Below are 16,827 nucleotides of genomic sequence, written 5' to 3'. Positions count from 1 at the left end.
TTTAAAAAATAGCATTTGCTTGCTATGTTCTTACAGCTGACCGTGCTTCGCATTTCGTTGCAAATTTTAAAAAACTTTTACCATGCCGTTATTTATAAATTTTGTGTAATTTATGGTATTTCCTCAAGCTCAAGTAGAGACAAATTTCAAAGTGGCGGCCTTTATCCAAAACATTTGCAGAGAATTCATTATACCATTATTTTTTATGAAAGAATCATCTAACTATTGGTAAAAAATTATAAAACTAAAAAATAAAAGTGTCAGTATCAATTTTTCTAAGGTGCCTCAAGTAAACGGATTTACTGAGACAGAATTCTATCTCCAACATTAAACAAGAGGGTCATGATGACCCTGCATCGCTCACCTGAGTAATAATATGAGCTACATCTTTCAAATGTCAAACTCAGATGATAAAATATTAAGAAAGTCAGTATGTCACATTCATGGTCAATGAAATTCAGTTTTACGATTGGTGTGCAAAACTGTGTATATCATCAAAATTTCCAGGCTGTATCTTCAAAAACAAGAAGGTAGGTCAAGGTCACAGTCAAGTGACATCATATTACTTGTGGTCATCAGGTAATTATAATTAAACAGTCTTGGAAATAGGTTCAAGTGATTTTTTAAGTATTTTTCCTATATAACTCACATAATAACTAAGTGTCCCCAGGGCGGGGCCTCTTTTAATCCCAGGGGCATAATTTGAACAATTTTGGTAGAGGACTACTAGACAATGCATCATACCAAATATCAAAAGCCTAGGTCTTAAAGTTTCAGACAAAAAGATTTTTAAAGTTTTTTCCTATATAAGTCTATATAAAACTTGGGACCCCCAGGGCCTCTTTTCACCCCAGGGGTACAATTTGAAAAATTTTGGTTGAGGACCAATTAAGACAACGCTACAAACCAAATATCAAAGGTCTAAGTGTTGTGGTTTCAGACAAGAAGATTTTTAAACTTTCTTTCCTATATAAGTCTATTTAAAACTTGGGACCCCGGGGCGGGGCCATATTTGACCCTAGGGGGATAATTCGAATAATTTTGGTAGAGGACCCCTAGATGATGCTACACACCGGATATGAAAGCCCTAGGCCCTGTGGTTTTGGACAAGAAGATTTTTAAAGTTTTTCCTTTCGGTTGCCATGGCAACCAGAGTTCTGCATGGAATTCAATTCTTTGAACAATTTTGAAAGGGGGCCACCCAGGGATCATTCCTGTGAAGTTTAGTGTAATTCTGCCAAGTGGTTTTCAAGAAGAAGATTTTTTTAGAAAATGTTGACGGACACACGACACACGACGGACGACTGACATTGAGCGGTCACAAAAGCTCACCATGAGCCTTTGGCTCAGGTGAGCTAAAAATTAATGTCGAATCCTGCGGGTCTGTTTTGAATTTTGCTCACTTCATTCAAAAATAATTGTGGGGCAGAAGTAAAACCTACCTACATGTAATCTAAAGAATGCAGGCAAAATAGAGAACTTTTACCGCACGTAACTCAGTATTTTTAAAGATGTCTAGCTCTACACCTTCTATTTCAGAGGTAAATTCACTTTGAACAGCAAGAAATAGCTTAATAATCAAATGAATATTTTCCACTTCTATACAATAAATCAATAACAGGTCTTGAAAGAAGTAAAAACTTACTAGAAAAAAGAAAAATTATAAGGAAAAAATTTTTGATCCCAGTGGGGCTTGAACCTACGACCCCCCCCCCCCCCCCCCCCTGAAAATTGCAGTCAAAGTAGGTTTATGGTAGAAACTGAATACTCTTCAAAAAGGAGATACTCTATTAATGGGCCTAATACCTTAAAGTCAATAACGAAATGAAAGAAACAAGATCCATCTTAATGCGTCGTAACTGTACCCAATGCACACTGCATTGGAATGATTTTTGGTCATTCATTTTGTATGCTTGCAATGAAAAATCATTGATTACGGAGAAAAAGTTTTTACTTGACAGTGTCAGATTTACATTTTGCTGCAAGCATGCTCAGGGGTCGTTTTGTTCAACCATTTTTAATGGGAAGTATACAAGAAGGGGATGGAAGTGAACCTTCCTCCAAGGATTTCTGGAATATGACCTCAAGGGTGGGAGATAGTTCTACAGAGTGTTTTAAGTATTATAGGCTTGATTTTGTCAGGACCACTGGCCTTATGCGGGTTCAGGTTGCTGAGAAGTTTCTCAATACCATTTATACCTATCCTAATATCTGGCATAGTAGGGACTGAATTTCCATCTGGGGTTAGTTTCATTTTACTGAGCGAGGCGAGGTTTAGTGGTGATTTGGCAGGGGTTTTTTTTACCAGGAGGGGAAGGGGCCCAGGCCTCTGATTTGGGGAAAAAAACAACTCGGTATTTGGGCAAAGGGGAATAAAAAACCTGATGTAAAGTCAATTTTTGGGGAAAACTGCATGATTTTGAAGAAATTTTCTGAGGGGAAAGGGCCTATAAACGGCCCCTATTATAAAGGGAAAAAAAACCCTGTTTGGGGCTAAAAACAGACTGAAACTGTTTGTTCAGTACTGTTGCCTTAGCTTGATCATCCAGATGGAATTTATTTTCATACTTAAGGGGAGGGATAGAGGAAGATTCCCGTCTCGAGTGTTTAATGTGTGTGTGTTCGGGTTTAACGTCTTTCTCAACAATTTTTCAGTCATATGAACGATGGTTAATGAGCGAGTACAGTTTCTTAGTATTTGGTTTATTTGGGAGTGAGGCATCAGTGTTCAGATTTAGGATGTGCTCAAGATACTGGCTATAAGCTTCTTTGACCTTTTTCTGCACTAGATGCTTTAAGTCTAGAAATTTCTTTCGATCAGAAGATGAGCTAGTTTTCTTAACCTTTTTAAAAGCTCTGTTCCTCCTTCCGATTAGTTTCTTAATGTCCTGACTGACCCCTGGAAGATGATCTCTTATAGTTGACTGTTTGGAAGGAATCCATTTTTCTGTAAGGTTGTTTAGGGTATTTGAGAAATTTTCCCATAACTCTTCTGTGTTTAGTGCGGAGTATTTACCTTCATTGGTCATAACCTGGTGGTAGTCAATTAATGACTGTTTTATTTCCTGCCAGTTAGCTTTTTTTATACAAGGGAATAGTTCGAGGCTTCTGGTAACAAATCATTGCAGATGTATTGACTTTTGTTTCTACTATATTATGATCACTGATGCCCGGTATGATGTTGACCTGATTTACTAGAGTTGGGTTTGTAGTAAGGAATAAGTCTAGAATATTATTTCCTCTAGTTGGTAAGTTGACCATTTGGGTTAGGTTTGAATCATTAAATGTTTCAATAACCTGATGGTAGAAGGTGGGGTGCTTACATGGGCTGCTGGTGTCCCAGTCCATTTTTGGGAGGTTAAGATCCCCAGCCACCCAGACATTTGAAAACTTTTTATTGACCTTTTCAAGGGACTTAGTGAATTCTGCAAAACTGTCAATGTCTTATTCTTGTGGCTTGTAATAAGCACCAATAACTAGGGACTTATTACCTACCAGGTCTAACTTTACCCAAAGGTCCTCACACATCAGACTGAAGTTTGGGCATTTCTTGGGCTGTTATACAGTTTCTAATTGCAATGAAGACCCCTCCGCCTGCCTGCTTGATACGGTCGCGACGGAAGATAGAGTAAACTAGGTCTGAGTCAAATACCTCACTAGTTCGATGCTTATGTTTAAGCCAGGACTCGGTACCTATCACAATATCGGGCTTTGTGGAATTTACTAAATTATTAAATTCAAGTTTTTTGTCTACAACTGACCTACAATTAATTACCTTCTTATATTATCTTTCTTACCTTTTTGGGACTTGGCCTTTGTTTGTTGGGTAGAGAGGTGACGCTTCGGAGTGGATGTGTGGGCCATCGAGAAAGACATATCACTCACGTTTGAGTTATCAAGGTTGGCGAAGGGATTCGATGTTTTGAGTGAGTCCAGACTGGGGACAGAACCATTTGAGACATTTATATTCTCACAAAGTGAGCACTTCCAGACTGCTACCCCAGCTGAGGAGTCTCCAAGTTTTCAGTGAAACGTGAAACACTCATAAGAAAAAGTACTGATGAGAGCGTAAATATAGTCAGTCGGCCATACTTCTCCACCATTTCTGCGACGAATCCTCCACCGCCGTGGCGTTGGAAACACCTCTTCTGTGAAAGCTAAGGCCAGTGTGATTGCTGAGGTATGATCTTTCACAATCAATACTAATACTTTTCAAATCTTCAGTTAAATACGTGATAAATATATATGGTTTAGTTGTGATTATCCAGTACACGTACATGTATATAAATCACAATAATACAGTATCACTCACAGGAGTTGGTAGCCAGTGCGAGTTCGAGTCCGCCAATTTTCTTAACTTCAGCACATGCATGAACATTCAAATATTTCCAAACAGTCAGTAAACATATCTTTAACTCTATAACTGAATTCATAAGAAGATAAAGAAAGTCACCAAGATTGACTGAAAATGAAATACTGAAAAGTGAAAATCGAAAGTGTACTTACAAGTCCCACCCTCGCCCTGCGACTGGCCAAGCCGCAGGGCAAAAGACCTCAACCTCTGGAACAGGGAAGAACAAAAACGGTGAACAGAAATCCAGCAACTGCTAAGAAAAGCCATCTTGAAAACTTTGTTAGTCAATGTGTAATACTTGGCAAGCGCTAAATTTCTGAAGGTCAAAATTTGAATTTCCATATATATAGTAGGTCAAATGAAGCGGACGATTTCATTGGATAATGGACAGTAGTTGCAACAAGGGTTTATTTACAATTGTTTGCAGTTTGCAGGTCATTTTTGAATAAATGCATATCACTGTATTGATGGAATCCTAAAATGTTGCATTTCTTCTTTCTTATTTTGACTTCTTGTCGATGTTTACGTTTCATTTCAGTTTTTTTTTTCATATTTCAAATCTGCCCCCTACCCTTTCTTTCATAAATGGTATCTTCCAATCGCTCGTGCGTCAACGGAAAATAACGGTTAGTAACATCGGGTATTTCCGTGCACAAAAATAGAAAGGGGCCGGATGTCCTCCCGCGGTAAAAATTAAGAAGTTCTACAGGACAAATGGTGCGCTTTAAAGCAAAGCCATGAATGTCAATCCACCTGACAAGACGAAAAGAAAAAAAAAAACTCATCGCGGTTAAACACATAAGCATTTTATTTTAAGTCTTAAAGATTTGGCTTGAAAATAATCTTTCTTTCAAATTCAAGATTTGGTCATATTATGAACATTAGAATATGATTTTTTGTTTCTAAAATATTTTAAAAATTCCAAATCAAGAAAAAAAGATAACTGCGTCGGAAATCGAACCCCAGACCACCGCGGCAATAAAGACACTTTCCCGTGCGTTATAGTTGAAGTAGTGAATAATAACTTCGAAATATAGATATTTATAATCGAGACAGTTTACCTGCGTGACAAACGTTTTTCGATTTTCATCGTAAAAAGTATTAAAAACAGCAAATTCTCATGTGTTTCCATAACATAAAGTTTGTCAGTAATTAAGTTTTAAAGCCGTGAGAAATATAGCATTTATTTGAAAATATCCAAAAAAGATATCTTTTTTGTTGTTGTTGTCAAACGAACTGGAGACATGCCGCTTTAAATAGTTTAAATATGAAGCTGATTCATCTATTTACACTAAGCATGCAGCGGTTTTAACATACCAACCTACCCTAGAACTTTTTCAAACTATAGGAATTAAGAATATATGTACACAAAATGTACATGTTTATCCATGTTTAGTATGGGCGAATAAGTCATTGTGTCTGTTCTGGCTGTCACGGCCTGCATGAGGCATGTACCGAGTAAAAAAAACTTCAAAATAGTGAAATGAATCAGTTCGAACATAACCAGTCACCTTTTGGTATTTTCGCACAATGCAGCTGCTCTAGGTACACACTGTTGGCTTTAGTTGGAGAGTAGGCCTATGTCTGTATTTCCTTGTAACAAACTTTGTAAAAAACACAAGACATGGTAAAAATAATGACATTTTTAACACTGCAAGGTCATCTTATATGTCGCTCCAGGGCCACCCTGTGGCTGTCCAAGGTAGTTTTCTGCCTTGGTCTTTTGTGATCTTTTTATAGATACAAAACTACACCACTTAAACGAGTTGGAGACTTCTCCCGATCTAAACGCTATCTTCCGTTTGATTTTGAAAATGACAAAAGAAAGATCATTTTCTATCTTTGGAATAAATTTGTACGTCTTTCAGTTTCAATGATATTGATTCCTTAAGCTAATTTGAGTCTCTCAAACATTCGAACGGGAGACAGAGTTTAGATTGAACGAATGCTCTCCAAATCCAGGTCTTTGGCCTGCTGAAAGAGCGGTAAAACCTCAGCAAGATCTCGTGGCATAGACGCAGCTGTGTTTGGCGGGGATTCAGCAAGAATGCTGCTACTAAAGTGGGGGGGCGGCGGGCATTAGAGACGGTCAGTGAGGATGTTTCACTGGAATAACAATATAACACACTGCACAGGCTGTAATACTGACTGTTTTTAAACAATGGAAGATGTTTTTTCGAGCTCAGCATATATATCTAAATATAAAAGCGTCGTATATTATTATATATGAAATATCTCAGATCAACATAATAAGAATAAAATTCTTACCTTTACTTTTCATTCATTTTGAGAGCACATGTAACAAGAAACAGAGATTTCCCGTGATACCCGTGATACCAATGCAAAAAAGATACACTTCAATGCATATTGAACAAGCAGCTGGGAAAGGGGAAATAAGCACGTTTGCTGCATTTTATTCCAGATTGAATTATCTCCCATTTCACCAGTACAAACCACCACCACTGCTGCATATAATAAGGGTTCAGTGGGCCTGCAATTACTCACTGCAGTTTTCTTTCTGTTCTAGCTCGCTGGAAATGTTCTGTATAGCTACAATTACCCGCAATGGCTCGCTGTAGACAGTGGCCGGAACGTATCATTTAGACGGCGTGAATATAACATGTCAGCTGGACGGCAGGGATAGCAGGCGTGTCAGCTGCACATCGGGGATAGAAGGCACGTCAGTTTAACATCGGGGATGGGAGTGTCAGTTGCACATCGGGGATAGAAGGCGTGCCAGTTGCACATCGGGAATAGAAAGCGTGTCAGTTGCACATCGGGGATAGAAGGCGTGTCAGTTGCACAGCGGGGACAGCAGGCGTGTCAGCTGGATGGCGGGATATAACATGTCAGCTGCAGGCGTGTCAGTTGCACATCGGGAATAGAAGGCGTGTCAGCTGGACGGCGGAGATAGTGTGCGTGACAGCTGGACTTAGGACAGAACTCGTATCACCGGGTAGGGGAGATAAAACGTGTAACAGCAAGAAGGCGGAGATGGAACGCGTGACAGCTAGAAGGTGGGGCTAGAATGCGTGATAGCTAGAAGGCGGTGATAGAACGCGTGACAGCTAGAAGGCGGGGATAGAAGGCATGATAACTGAACAACGGGGATAGAACGTGTGTCGGCTGGATGGCGGGGATATAATGCATGACAGCTGAACGGCGGAATAGAACATTTGACAGCTGTACGGTGGAGACTGAACGCGTGACAGCTGAACAGCAGGGATAGAACGTGTGACTTTGTTTTTGTTTTGTTTTGTTTTGTTTTGGGTTTAACGCCGTTTTTCAACAGTATTTCAGTCATGTAATCAGTGTTCCTGGATTCTGTACCAATACAAACCTGTTCTCCACAAGTAACTACCAACTTTCCCACATGAATTATCAGAGGTGGAGGACGAATGATTTCAGACACAGTGTCTTTCACCAAATCGTCACGAAGAACATACGACCCGCTCGCGGATCGAACTCGCGACTGCGAGATCCGTAGACCAACGCTCTCCCTACTGGAAGGCGGGGATAGGACTCGTGTTAGCAGGAAGTCGGCCGGACGACAGAGATAGAACGTGTACACGCTGTGAACTCAAAACGCATAAAACTGACGCCGAGTTTCACCAGAAATTCGTGTAAAAGTCCTACAATAAAGAAAGTGCCAGATAGAATTTAAATAGATTTGAACAAACGTTCAAAGTTCTAATTGCTGTCTGTGTCTTAACAGAACATTGGGGGTTACCGTTTTAGATTTCCCATTATTTACCGTGGCGCTTCCCTTATCTCCAGTAAAATAACGACATTTTGTATTGTTATTTCATAAATTTGATTAATTTTGTTTCAAAATCAAAGACAATGAATATTTCACACGCGATATATGATCGCTTTTTTTCTTTTCTTTTTTTGTAATAAAACGACATACTGTTTCTAACATTAAAGCAAGTTATGGCTTATTATTTCGTTCTAAACTTTTTAATCAAAGTCCTTTTTCTCCACCGTCTGTTTGCTGACATTAAGCGAATATTTTTAATATACATGTTAGTTGTAATATTGTTTGACTCCATCTTCATTTTGCTTTTCTATACATTGACGATGCTACAGGAATTATACTGTTGCAAGATGTGTTTGAGGTATTTTCGTAAAAGCGCAATGACTGAAGTAGAATTGTTCGACGCCAAAATGTCGAAACAGCAAAAGCTACAGCCAAAAGCACATGCTCTATAAGGGAGATAATTCTCGAGACCTTGTTAGGGCTTTTCAAGACCTATAATGTAAGGGAGGCAAATCTTATAACTTGTTCACACTATTTAGATCAACTGCCCCTAATTACTAGTTCGAAAACAGAAAAGAATGGAAAAATCAAAAAGAGCATACTACATTATGAAAATAGCAGAGCAGTTTGCGGGGGAAGTTTTGACCTAGAAATAAACAGCAGGGTGGTATAATTACAACTTTGGTATCCCTAGAGCTTTTTAAAGTATTTCTATTTTTAGTTATACTGATCTCTAAAAGGGCCGGGTGAAGTTTGATGAATATGTGACAAGTGGCTAATGAGAAAAGTTGTTTAAACGTATTTCTATTTGTCTCTATATTGGCCCAAAATTGGAGCCCTAACTCCTCCGTATAATTTAAATAAAATTGGAAAAGGAACGATGCTACAAACTAAGTTTTTGAAGATATATCAAACGGTTTTTAATACGTTCTAATGTAAATAATAAAAAAAATCAGTGTAACTATTCAGTCAGATATGTTTTTGAAATTCCTCTGATGTTACCTATGTATTTACATGAAATGCCTTTAATTGTGGTATACAGTATGGTGTGCAAACGAAACGAACACAGTATGGTGTGCAAACGAAACGACTTCTTAAAACCAGATCATCATTTTCATTAATTCGTATATCCAGTAAATGTTTCTGTCCAACCTGATAAACAATCAAAATATGAAGTTAACATGGCTTCTGGTTTCAAAGGCAAACTTCGTGTATTAGCTTTGAAACATGTCCAGTCTGTTGAATCCGTCACACTTCATGTTCAATCAATGACGGTATAACCATTCAACCTAGAACAATCAAAATTCATAGGATGATAGAGTTTACAGAGTATATCACCCTTTTGTTTTTCTTGTCATATTATCAAAGGTCAGGGTCACCGGGATCTGAATATGGCAATGACTCGAGAACCACTTTACCTAGAATGTTGAAACTTCATTGGATGATTGGACACGCTGAGCAGACGACCCCTATTGATTTGAGGTCACTCCATCAAAGGTCAAGGTCACAAGTGCTTGAAGATGGAAAAATGTTTCCGATCAATTACTTGACAACCATTTGATCAACTTTCATGCTTCATAGGATGATAGAAGGGTGAATGTAGAAGTGTATTAAAATAATTGTTTGACATCTTTCTTTCAAGTCAGTGTAATGCAACAGTATTTTAACTTCTTAAATCGGATGTTTTTTTTCTGTTTTTTTTTTAATCTAAAATTGGTGTTTTAGTGCTTTCATCTGTTGCAAGAGATGTTGCTACTAAAGTTCAAATGCACCCCCTACCCCTACACACTCACCTGGAATGATTTTTTTAAAGCGTTCTTGGATTCTGTACCAGTTCAAAACTGATCTCCGCAAGTAACCGCCAACTTTTCCATATGAATAAGTGGTAAAAGATAAATGATTTCAGACACAAATACATAAAGTCGTCATGGAGGACATACGCCCCACCCGTGGATTGAATTCACTACCCCGCGATCTGTAGATCAACAATCTGCCTATAAAGCTATGCGGGTGGGCTTTGGAGGTAACAGTATATTATGGAATGCAGGGCTCCATACCCCTTCACATGATATGTATCATTTGTGTAGTTTGGTCGGAATCATTTTACTTGTTATCATTCATAGCCAAAAGTATGTCACCCTTACGGAGCACAAAAACATTTTTGTTGTGAATGTTGACAGTGACGTTCTGTTTTCTTGTATAAGAAGTTTTATTTGTTCCTTTTAGAGAAGAAACGCCCAGGCAGCTGAGACTAAAGTCTAGGGGGCTCCGTGGCCGGGTGTTTAATGTTGCTGACTACAAACCACATGCCCCTCATCGATGTGCGTTCCAGTATCACCCGGAGCGTTGAATTCCTCATGTGAGGAAGCTATCCAGCTGGCTAACGGGATGTCAGTGGTTCTACCCAGGTGCCCGTTCGTGATGAAATAATGCACAGAGCAGCACATGGGGTAGTCCTCTATGATCAACGTTGGAAAGTCGCCATGTGACCTATAATTGTGTCAGTGCGACGTTAACCATCCCCCCCCCCCAAAAAAAAACACACAAAAAAAACCCAAGAAAATTCGATGAATTGGTATCCCCCGCCGAAAGGGTTTGTGGTGAGGAATGGCAAAAAAATATGTCCGGCAAAAAGTTAAGGATGTTAATAAGAATCTAATAATTTCATTAGTTAACAGAAAACAAATGTTTAATTAAAGAGTACATAATAAATGTATGATACTTTGATCCTGACTAAAGAATTTATTTTGAATGGGATATGCTTACTGCTTAGCTTTTAAAATTATATGCAGTTATTGAAATGTGCGCCTGAAGTTTAACTGGAACGAAATATTGTCTTTGAGTGGTTTGGCATCAGATGTTGCTGTTTAATATGTTCATTTGAACTTAAAAGAACAGATGTCCTTAAGAGAACACAATCAAGTAAGATATCTTGAACATGGCTGAGGGCAAGACGGTTTGTGCAGTCACAACTTAACATGTTGAAGGTTTAAACATTAAAAAAAAAAGGAATGGAAATATATATATGTATATATTTATTTTTTAAGGGGGTGGGGGTGCGGGGGAACGGGTGAGGAAACAAAATTTCACATGTTCATTATAAATATTGATGGAAAATAAAAATGAAAAAAAATTGGGTGGTTGAGGAGGGGTGGGGGTGGGAGGCAGAGGATGCATGATCAGTAGTGGATGGAGATGGGGGAATGGTACAACTTGCATCATGTTGATAAATATTTATGGAAGGTTTGAAAAAAATCTAAAATAAAGAATGAAAAAATAAATGTTTTTTTTTGGGGGGGGGGGGGGGGTGGGAGGGGAATGGGGTGGGACCAAGGCAAGTGGGTTACCAGGTGTGGGTGCGCAACTTCACATGTTTATAATTAATGTTCATAGAAAAGAATGAAAGAAATTTAATGAAATTCTGCCAAATGGTAAGTTTGTTATGTACAAATATGTGGATTTTTAGACAATTAAAGGGCAATAACTCTGAAGTTACAAAAGAAATCCCTACGGAACTGTGTGTGCACAACCACATTTTAGTGCTCAAAATTCTGTTTAAGTTTCATAGTTTAAGGTCGAATATATCAAAACTTAGTTATGATGCAGAAATTGCCATATCTATAGATCTATAGTACCCTATATAGTTAACACTAGAAACTTCTAAGGGTCATAACTCTGGTATTACTAGGGCAATCTGACTGAAACTTGATGGGCCCCATAACCTCATAGTGGTGAACATGTATATGAAGTCTGTTTGAAAAAAATCTAAAATAAGGAATGATTTTCTTTTTGGGAGGGGGAGGGGTGTGATCAAGGTAAGGGGGTGACCAGGTGTGGGTACACAACTTCACATGTTTACAATAAATGTTCATGGAAAAGAATGAAAGAAATTTAATGAAATTCTAGCAAATGGTAAGTTTGTTATGTACAAATATATGGATTTTTATAAAATAACTCTTAATTTACAAATAAATTTCGAACGGAATTGTGTGCACACAACCACATTATGGTGATCTAAATTCTGTTTAAGTTTCATAGTTCTAGGTCAAATATATCAAAAGTTATGATGCAGAAATTGCCATATTTGTAGTACCCTATATAGTTAACAGTAGAAACTTCTAAGGGCCATAACTCTGGTGTTACTAGGGCAATCTGACTGAAACTTGACGGGCCGCAAGAACTCATTGTGGTGAACATGTATATGAAGATTTATATAAATATTCCCAACCATTTTCTAGATATGGCTTCAGACGGACGGACGGAAAGACGGATGGACAACGCCAAAACTATATCCCTCCGACTTTCGTCGGGGGATAACAAGAGCTCGTTCAACATGAAATGCCGCCCCCTACCCCTTGATGCATTCAGTAATTGCACAAGGAACAGAAATTATATGGTGACTGAACAAAAAAGTTCTACTGTTCTGGATCAATGTGACCTTGACCTTTTACCTATTAATCTCAAAATCAGTAGGGGTCATTTGCTGGTCATGATCAGCCCCCCTATCAAGTTTCGTGATTCGAGGCCAAGTGTTCTTAAGTTGTCATCCGGAAACGGTTTAACTGCTTTGGGTTACTGAGACCTTGACCTTTGACCTACTGACCTCAAAATCAATAGGGGTCATCTCTGGATATGACCGACCTCCCTATCAACTTTCATTATCCTAGGCCCAAGTTATCATCCGGAATAGGTTTAACTGCTTCGGGTTACTGAGACCTTGACCTTTGACCTACTGACCTCAAAATCAATAGGGGTCATTTGCTATTTAAGACCAATATCCCGATCAAGTTTCATGATCCTAGGCCCAAGCATTTTTGAATTATCATTCGGAAACCGTTTCACTTTCCTGGGTCACTGTGACCTTAACCTTTGATCTATTGACCTCAAAATCAATAGGGGTTATCTGCTGGTCATGACTAACCTCCCTATCTAGTTTCATGCTCCTAGGCCCAAGCATTCTTGAGTTATCTTCCGGAAACGGCTTGGTCTACATACTGACAGACCGACCGACATCTGCAAAACAATATACACCTCCGTCTTCGAAGGGGCATAATAAATAAATGAGACTGAAGTCGTCTAGTCTCCCATCAACAAGTCTACAACGTCCTCTTGCCAATCACTGACAAGGAAAACATGCCAAAGTTCACTGAAGAGAACTGTCTTGTTTTTGCAATTCTTTCAGAAGGTAAACATGCCAAAAGTGGCCATAAAAACAATAAAACAAAGCAACTGTGTTTTAGACATCATTTATTGAAAAACAACAAACTAGTGCAGACTGTAAAATGTGCATTCCCAATTTAGACATACATTAAAACGAACACAAACAAGAGGGCCATAATGGCCATATATCGCTCACCTGTTATCATTGCACTAAATTGATTTATGAAATTTTCTTAAAGGTACTGCTATGTCAAAATACACCTATAGATTGGAGGTACCATCCATGTTGTACCACAGAAAAGTGGTCTCGGTTTTTCCCTACTGCCAATAATAAAAAGTTACTAAATAAGCTATTTATAGTAACATAAAAGGGAAGTAATAAAAAAAAATAATTGTAAGTGAACAAAAGAAGGATCTGCGAATTAAAAAAACAAGTGCACTACAATGCAGAGCAATACACACACAAAATAAAGTCATATGACCTTTGACCCCTAAGTGTGACCTTGACCTTGAAGATCTGAAACATTCACTCTGCACATCGTTTCGATGAGGTGAACATTTGTGTCAGGTTTCTTTGAAATCCTTCAAGGGGTTCAAGTGTTACAGAGCAGAAGGGAAATTGCTAACCAACAGACAGACAGACAGACAGACACTAAGGCAATAACATAATACGTCCCTTAGGGCATCGAGAAGGAATCAAGATCTTATGGTGATACAAATTGTGTGCAAGTTTGGTTAAAATCAAAGTTGTGTGTAAGTTTGGTAACAAGAGGACCATGATGGTCCTGAATCGCTCACCTCTTCCCACATGATCCAGTTTTGAGTATGACGTCGTTTTTTCTATTATTTGACATAGTGACCTAGTTTTTGAGCTCATGTGACCCAGTTTTGAACTTGACCTAGATATTATAAAGATAAAAATTCTGACCAATTTTCATGAAGATCCATTGAAAAATATGGTCTCTAGAGAGGTCACAAGGTTTTTCTATTATTTGACCTATTGACCTAGTTTTTTAAGGCACGTGACCCGGTTTCAAACTTGACCTAGATATCATCAAGGTGAACATTCTGACCAATTTTCATGAAGATCCATTCAAGGGTATGGCCTCTAGAGAGGTCACAAGGTTTTTCTATTTCAAGACCTACTGACCTAGTTTTTAATCGCAGTTGACCCAGTTTCAAATTTGACCTAGATATCATCAAGATAAACATTCAGACCAACTTTCATACAGATCCCATGAAAAATATGGCCTTTAGAGAGGTCACAACGTTTTTTCATTATTTGACCTACTGACCTACTTTTTGAAGGCACGTGACCCACTTTCGAACTTGACTTAGATATCATCAAGGTGAACATTCTGACCAATTTTTATAAATATCCATTCACAAGTATGGCCTCTAGAAAGGTCACAATGTTTTTCTATTTTAAGACCTACTGACCTAGTTTTTGACCGCACATGACCCTGTTTCGAATCTGACCTAGATATCATCAAGATGAACATTCAGACCAACTTTCATGAAGATCCATTGAAAAATATGGCCTTTAGAAAGATCACAAGGTTTTTCTATTATTTGACCTACTGACCTAGTTTTTGACGGCACGTGACCCACTTTCAAATTTGACCTAGATATCATCAAGATGAACATTCAGACCAACTTTCATACAGATCCCATGGAAAATATGGCCTCTAGTTAGGTCACAAGGTTTCTCTATTATTTGACCTACTGACCTAGTTTTTGATGGCACGTGACCCACTTTCGAACTTGACTTAGATATCATCAAGGTGAACATTCTGACAAATTTTCATGAAGATTTCATGAAATATATGGCCTCTAGAGAGGTCACAAGGTTTTTCTATTTTTAGACCTACTGACCTAGTTTTTAACCGCACGTGACCCAGTTTCGAACTTGACCTAGAAATCACCAAGATGACCATTCAGACCAACTTTCACACAGATCCCATGAAAAATATGGCCTTTAGAGAGGTCACAAGGTTTTTCTATTATTTGACCTACTGACCTAGTTTTTGATGGCACGTGACCCAGTTTCAAACTTGACCTAGATATCATCAAGGTGAACGTTCTGACCAATTTTCATGAAGATCTTGTGAAATATATGGCCTCTAGAAAGGTCACAAGGATTTTCTATTTTTAGACCTACTGACCTAGTTTTTGATGGCACGTGACCCAGTTTCGAACTTGACCTAGAAATCATCAAGATGAACATTCAGACCAACTTTCATACAGATCCCATGAAAAATATGGCCTTTAAAGAGGTCACAAGGTTTTTCTATTATTTGACCTACTGACCTAGTTTTTGAAGGCACGTGACCCAGTTTCGAACTTGACCTAGATATCATCAAGATGAACGTTCTGACCAACTTTCATGAAGATCTTGTGAAATATATGGCCTCTAGAGAGGTCACAAGGTTTTTCTATTTTTAGACCTACTGACCTAGTTTTTGACCGCACGTGACCCAGTTTCGAACTTAACCTAGATATCATCAAGATGAACATTCTGACCAATTTTCATGAAGATCCATTGAAAATTATGGCCTCTAGAGAGGTCACAAGGTTTTTCTATTTTTAGACCTACTGACCTAGTTTTTGACGGCACGTGACCCAGTTTCGAACTTGACCTAGATATCATCAAAATGAACATACTGACCAACTTTCATAAAGATCCCATGAAAAATGTGACCTCTAGAGTGGTCACAAGCAAAAGTTTACGGACGGACGCATGGACGGACGCACGGACGGACGGACGGACGACGGACACCGCGCGATCACAAAAGCTCACCTTGTCACTTTGTGACAGGTGAGCTAAAAATCAAATCATAAATGAAGCTGCTTTTGTGCAGACAAGGTCAAAATAGCTAATTTTGGCCCTTTCAGGGGCCATAACTCTGAAACCCATTAAGGGATCTGGCCGGTTCAAGAAAGGAACCGAGATCTTATGCTGACACATGTTTTGTGCAAGTTTGATTAAATTCAAATCATAAATAAAGCTGCTATTGTGCAGTTAAGGTCAAAATAGCTAATTTTGGCCCTTTCAGGAGCCATAACTCTGGAACCTATAATGGGATCGAGCCAGTTCAAGAAAGGAACCAAGATTTAATGGTGATACAAGTTGTGTGCAAGTTTGGTTAGAATAAAATCAAAACCTCTATATGGCTGAAAGGACCAAAATAGAAAATTTTGCCACTTTCAGGGGCAGTAACTCTATGATGGAACCCATGATGAAATCTAGCAAGTTTTCGAAAGGAACTGAGATCTTATTGGGACTTAAATTGTGGTTAAAATCAAATATAAAATGTCATTTCTATCATGTTCACAAGGTAAAAATTACCAAATTTTGACTCTTTCAGGGGCCGTAACTCCAGAACCTGTGATTGGATCTGACAGATTCATCATGGAATCCAAGATTTATTGTTGTTGAAGATATTTTGCAAGTTTGTATCAAATCAAACCATAAATGAAGTCTCTACATGGCTGCAAAAACCAAAATAGCAAATTTTGGCCCTTGAAGGGGCCATAACTCTGCAACCCATGA

The 16,827-nt window shown here is 38.4% G+C and overlaps 1 protein-coding gene across 25 annotated transcripts in view; it reads right to left on the bottom strand.

Moving 5' to 3' along the window:
* Nucleotides 1–6,702, bottom strand: part of LOC123553825 (uncharacterized) — a 62,162-nt gene extending 55,460 nt beyond the window's left edge. For 23 of the 25 annotated variants that reach the window (XR_008371822.1, XR_008371826.1, XR_008371829.1 and 20 more), the window contains exon 1: nucleotides 6,623–6,702. Coding sequence is in view for 3 of the 25 variants with exons in the window: in XM_045343488.2 (XP_045199423.1) it covers nucleotides 6,623–6,635 (13 nt within the window). In the remaining 22 variants the exon portion in view is untranslated. Of the gene's footprint in view, nucleotides 1–4,506; nucleotides 4,628–6,622 lie in introns of those variants that run through there. The other 2 variants (XM_053548743.1, XM_053548744.1) reach the window with 1 other exon arrangement.
* Nucleotides 6,703–16,827: the final 10,125 nt, after the last annotated feature.

Source organism: Mercenaria mercenaria, chromosome 7, assembly GCF_021730395.1.
Source record: "Mercenaria mercenaria strain notata chromosome 7, MADL_Memer_1, whole genome shotgun sequence".
In the NCBI taxonomy this organism is placed as follows: Eukaryota; Metazoa; Mollusca; class Bivalvia; order Venerida; family Veneridae; genus Mercenaria; species Mercenaria mercenaria.
This window is presented reverse-complemented; position numbering and strand designations above follow the sequence as displayed.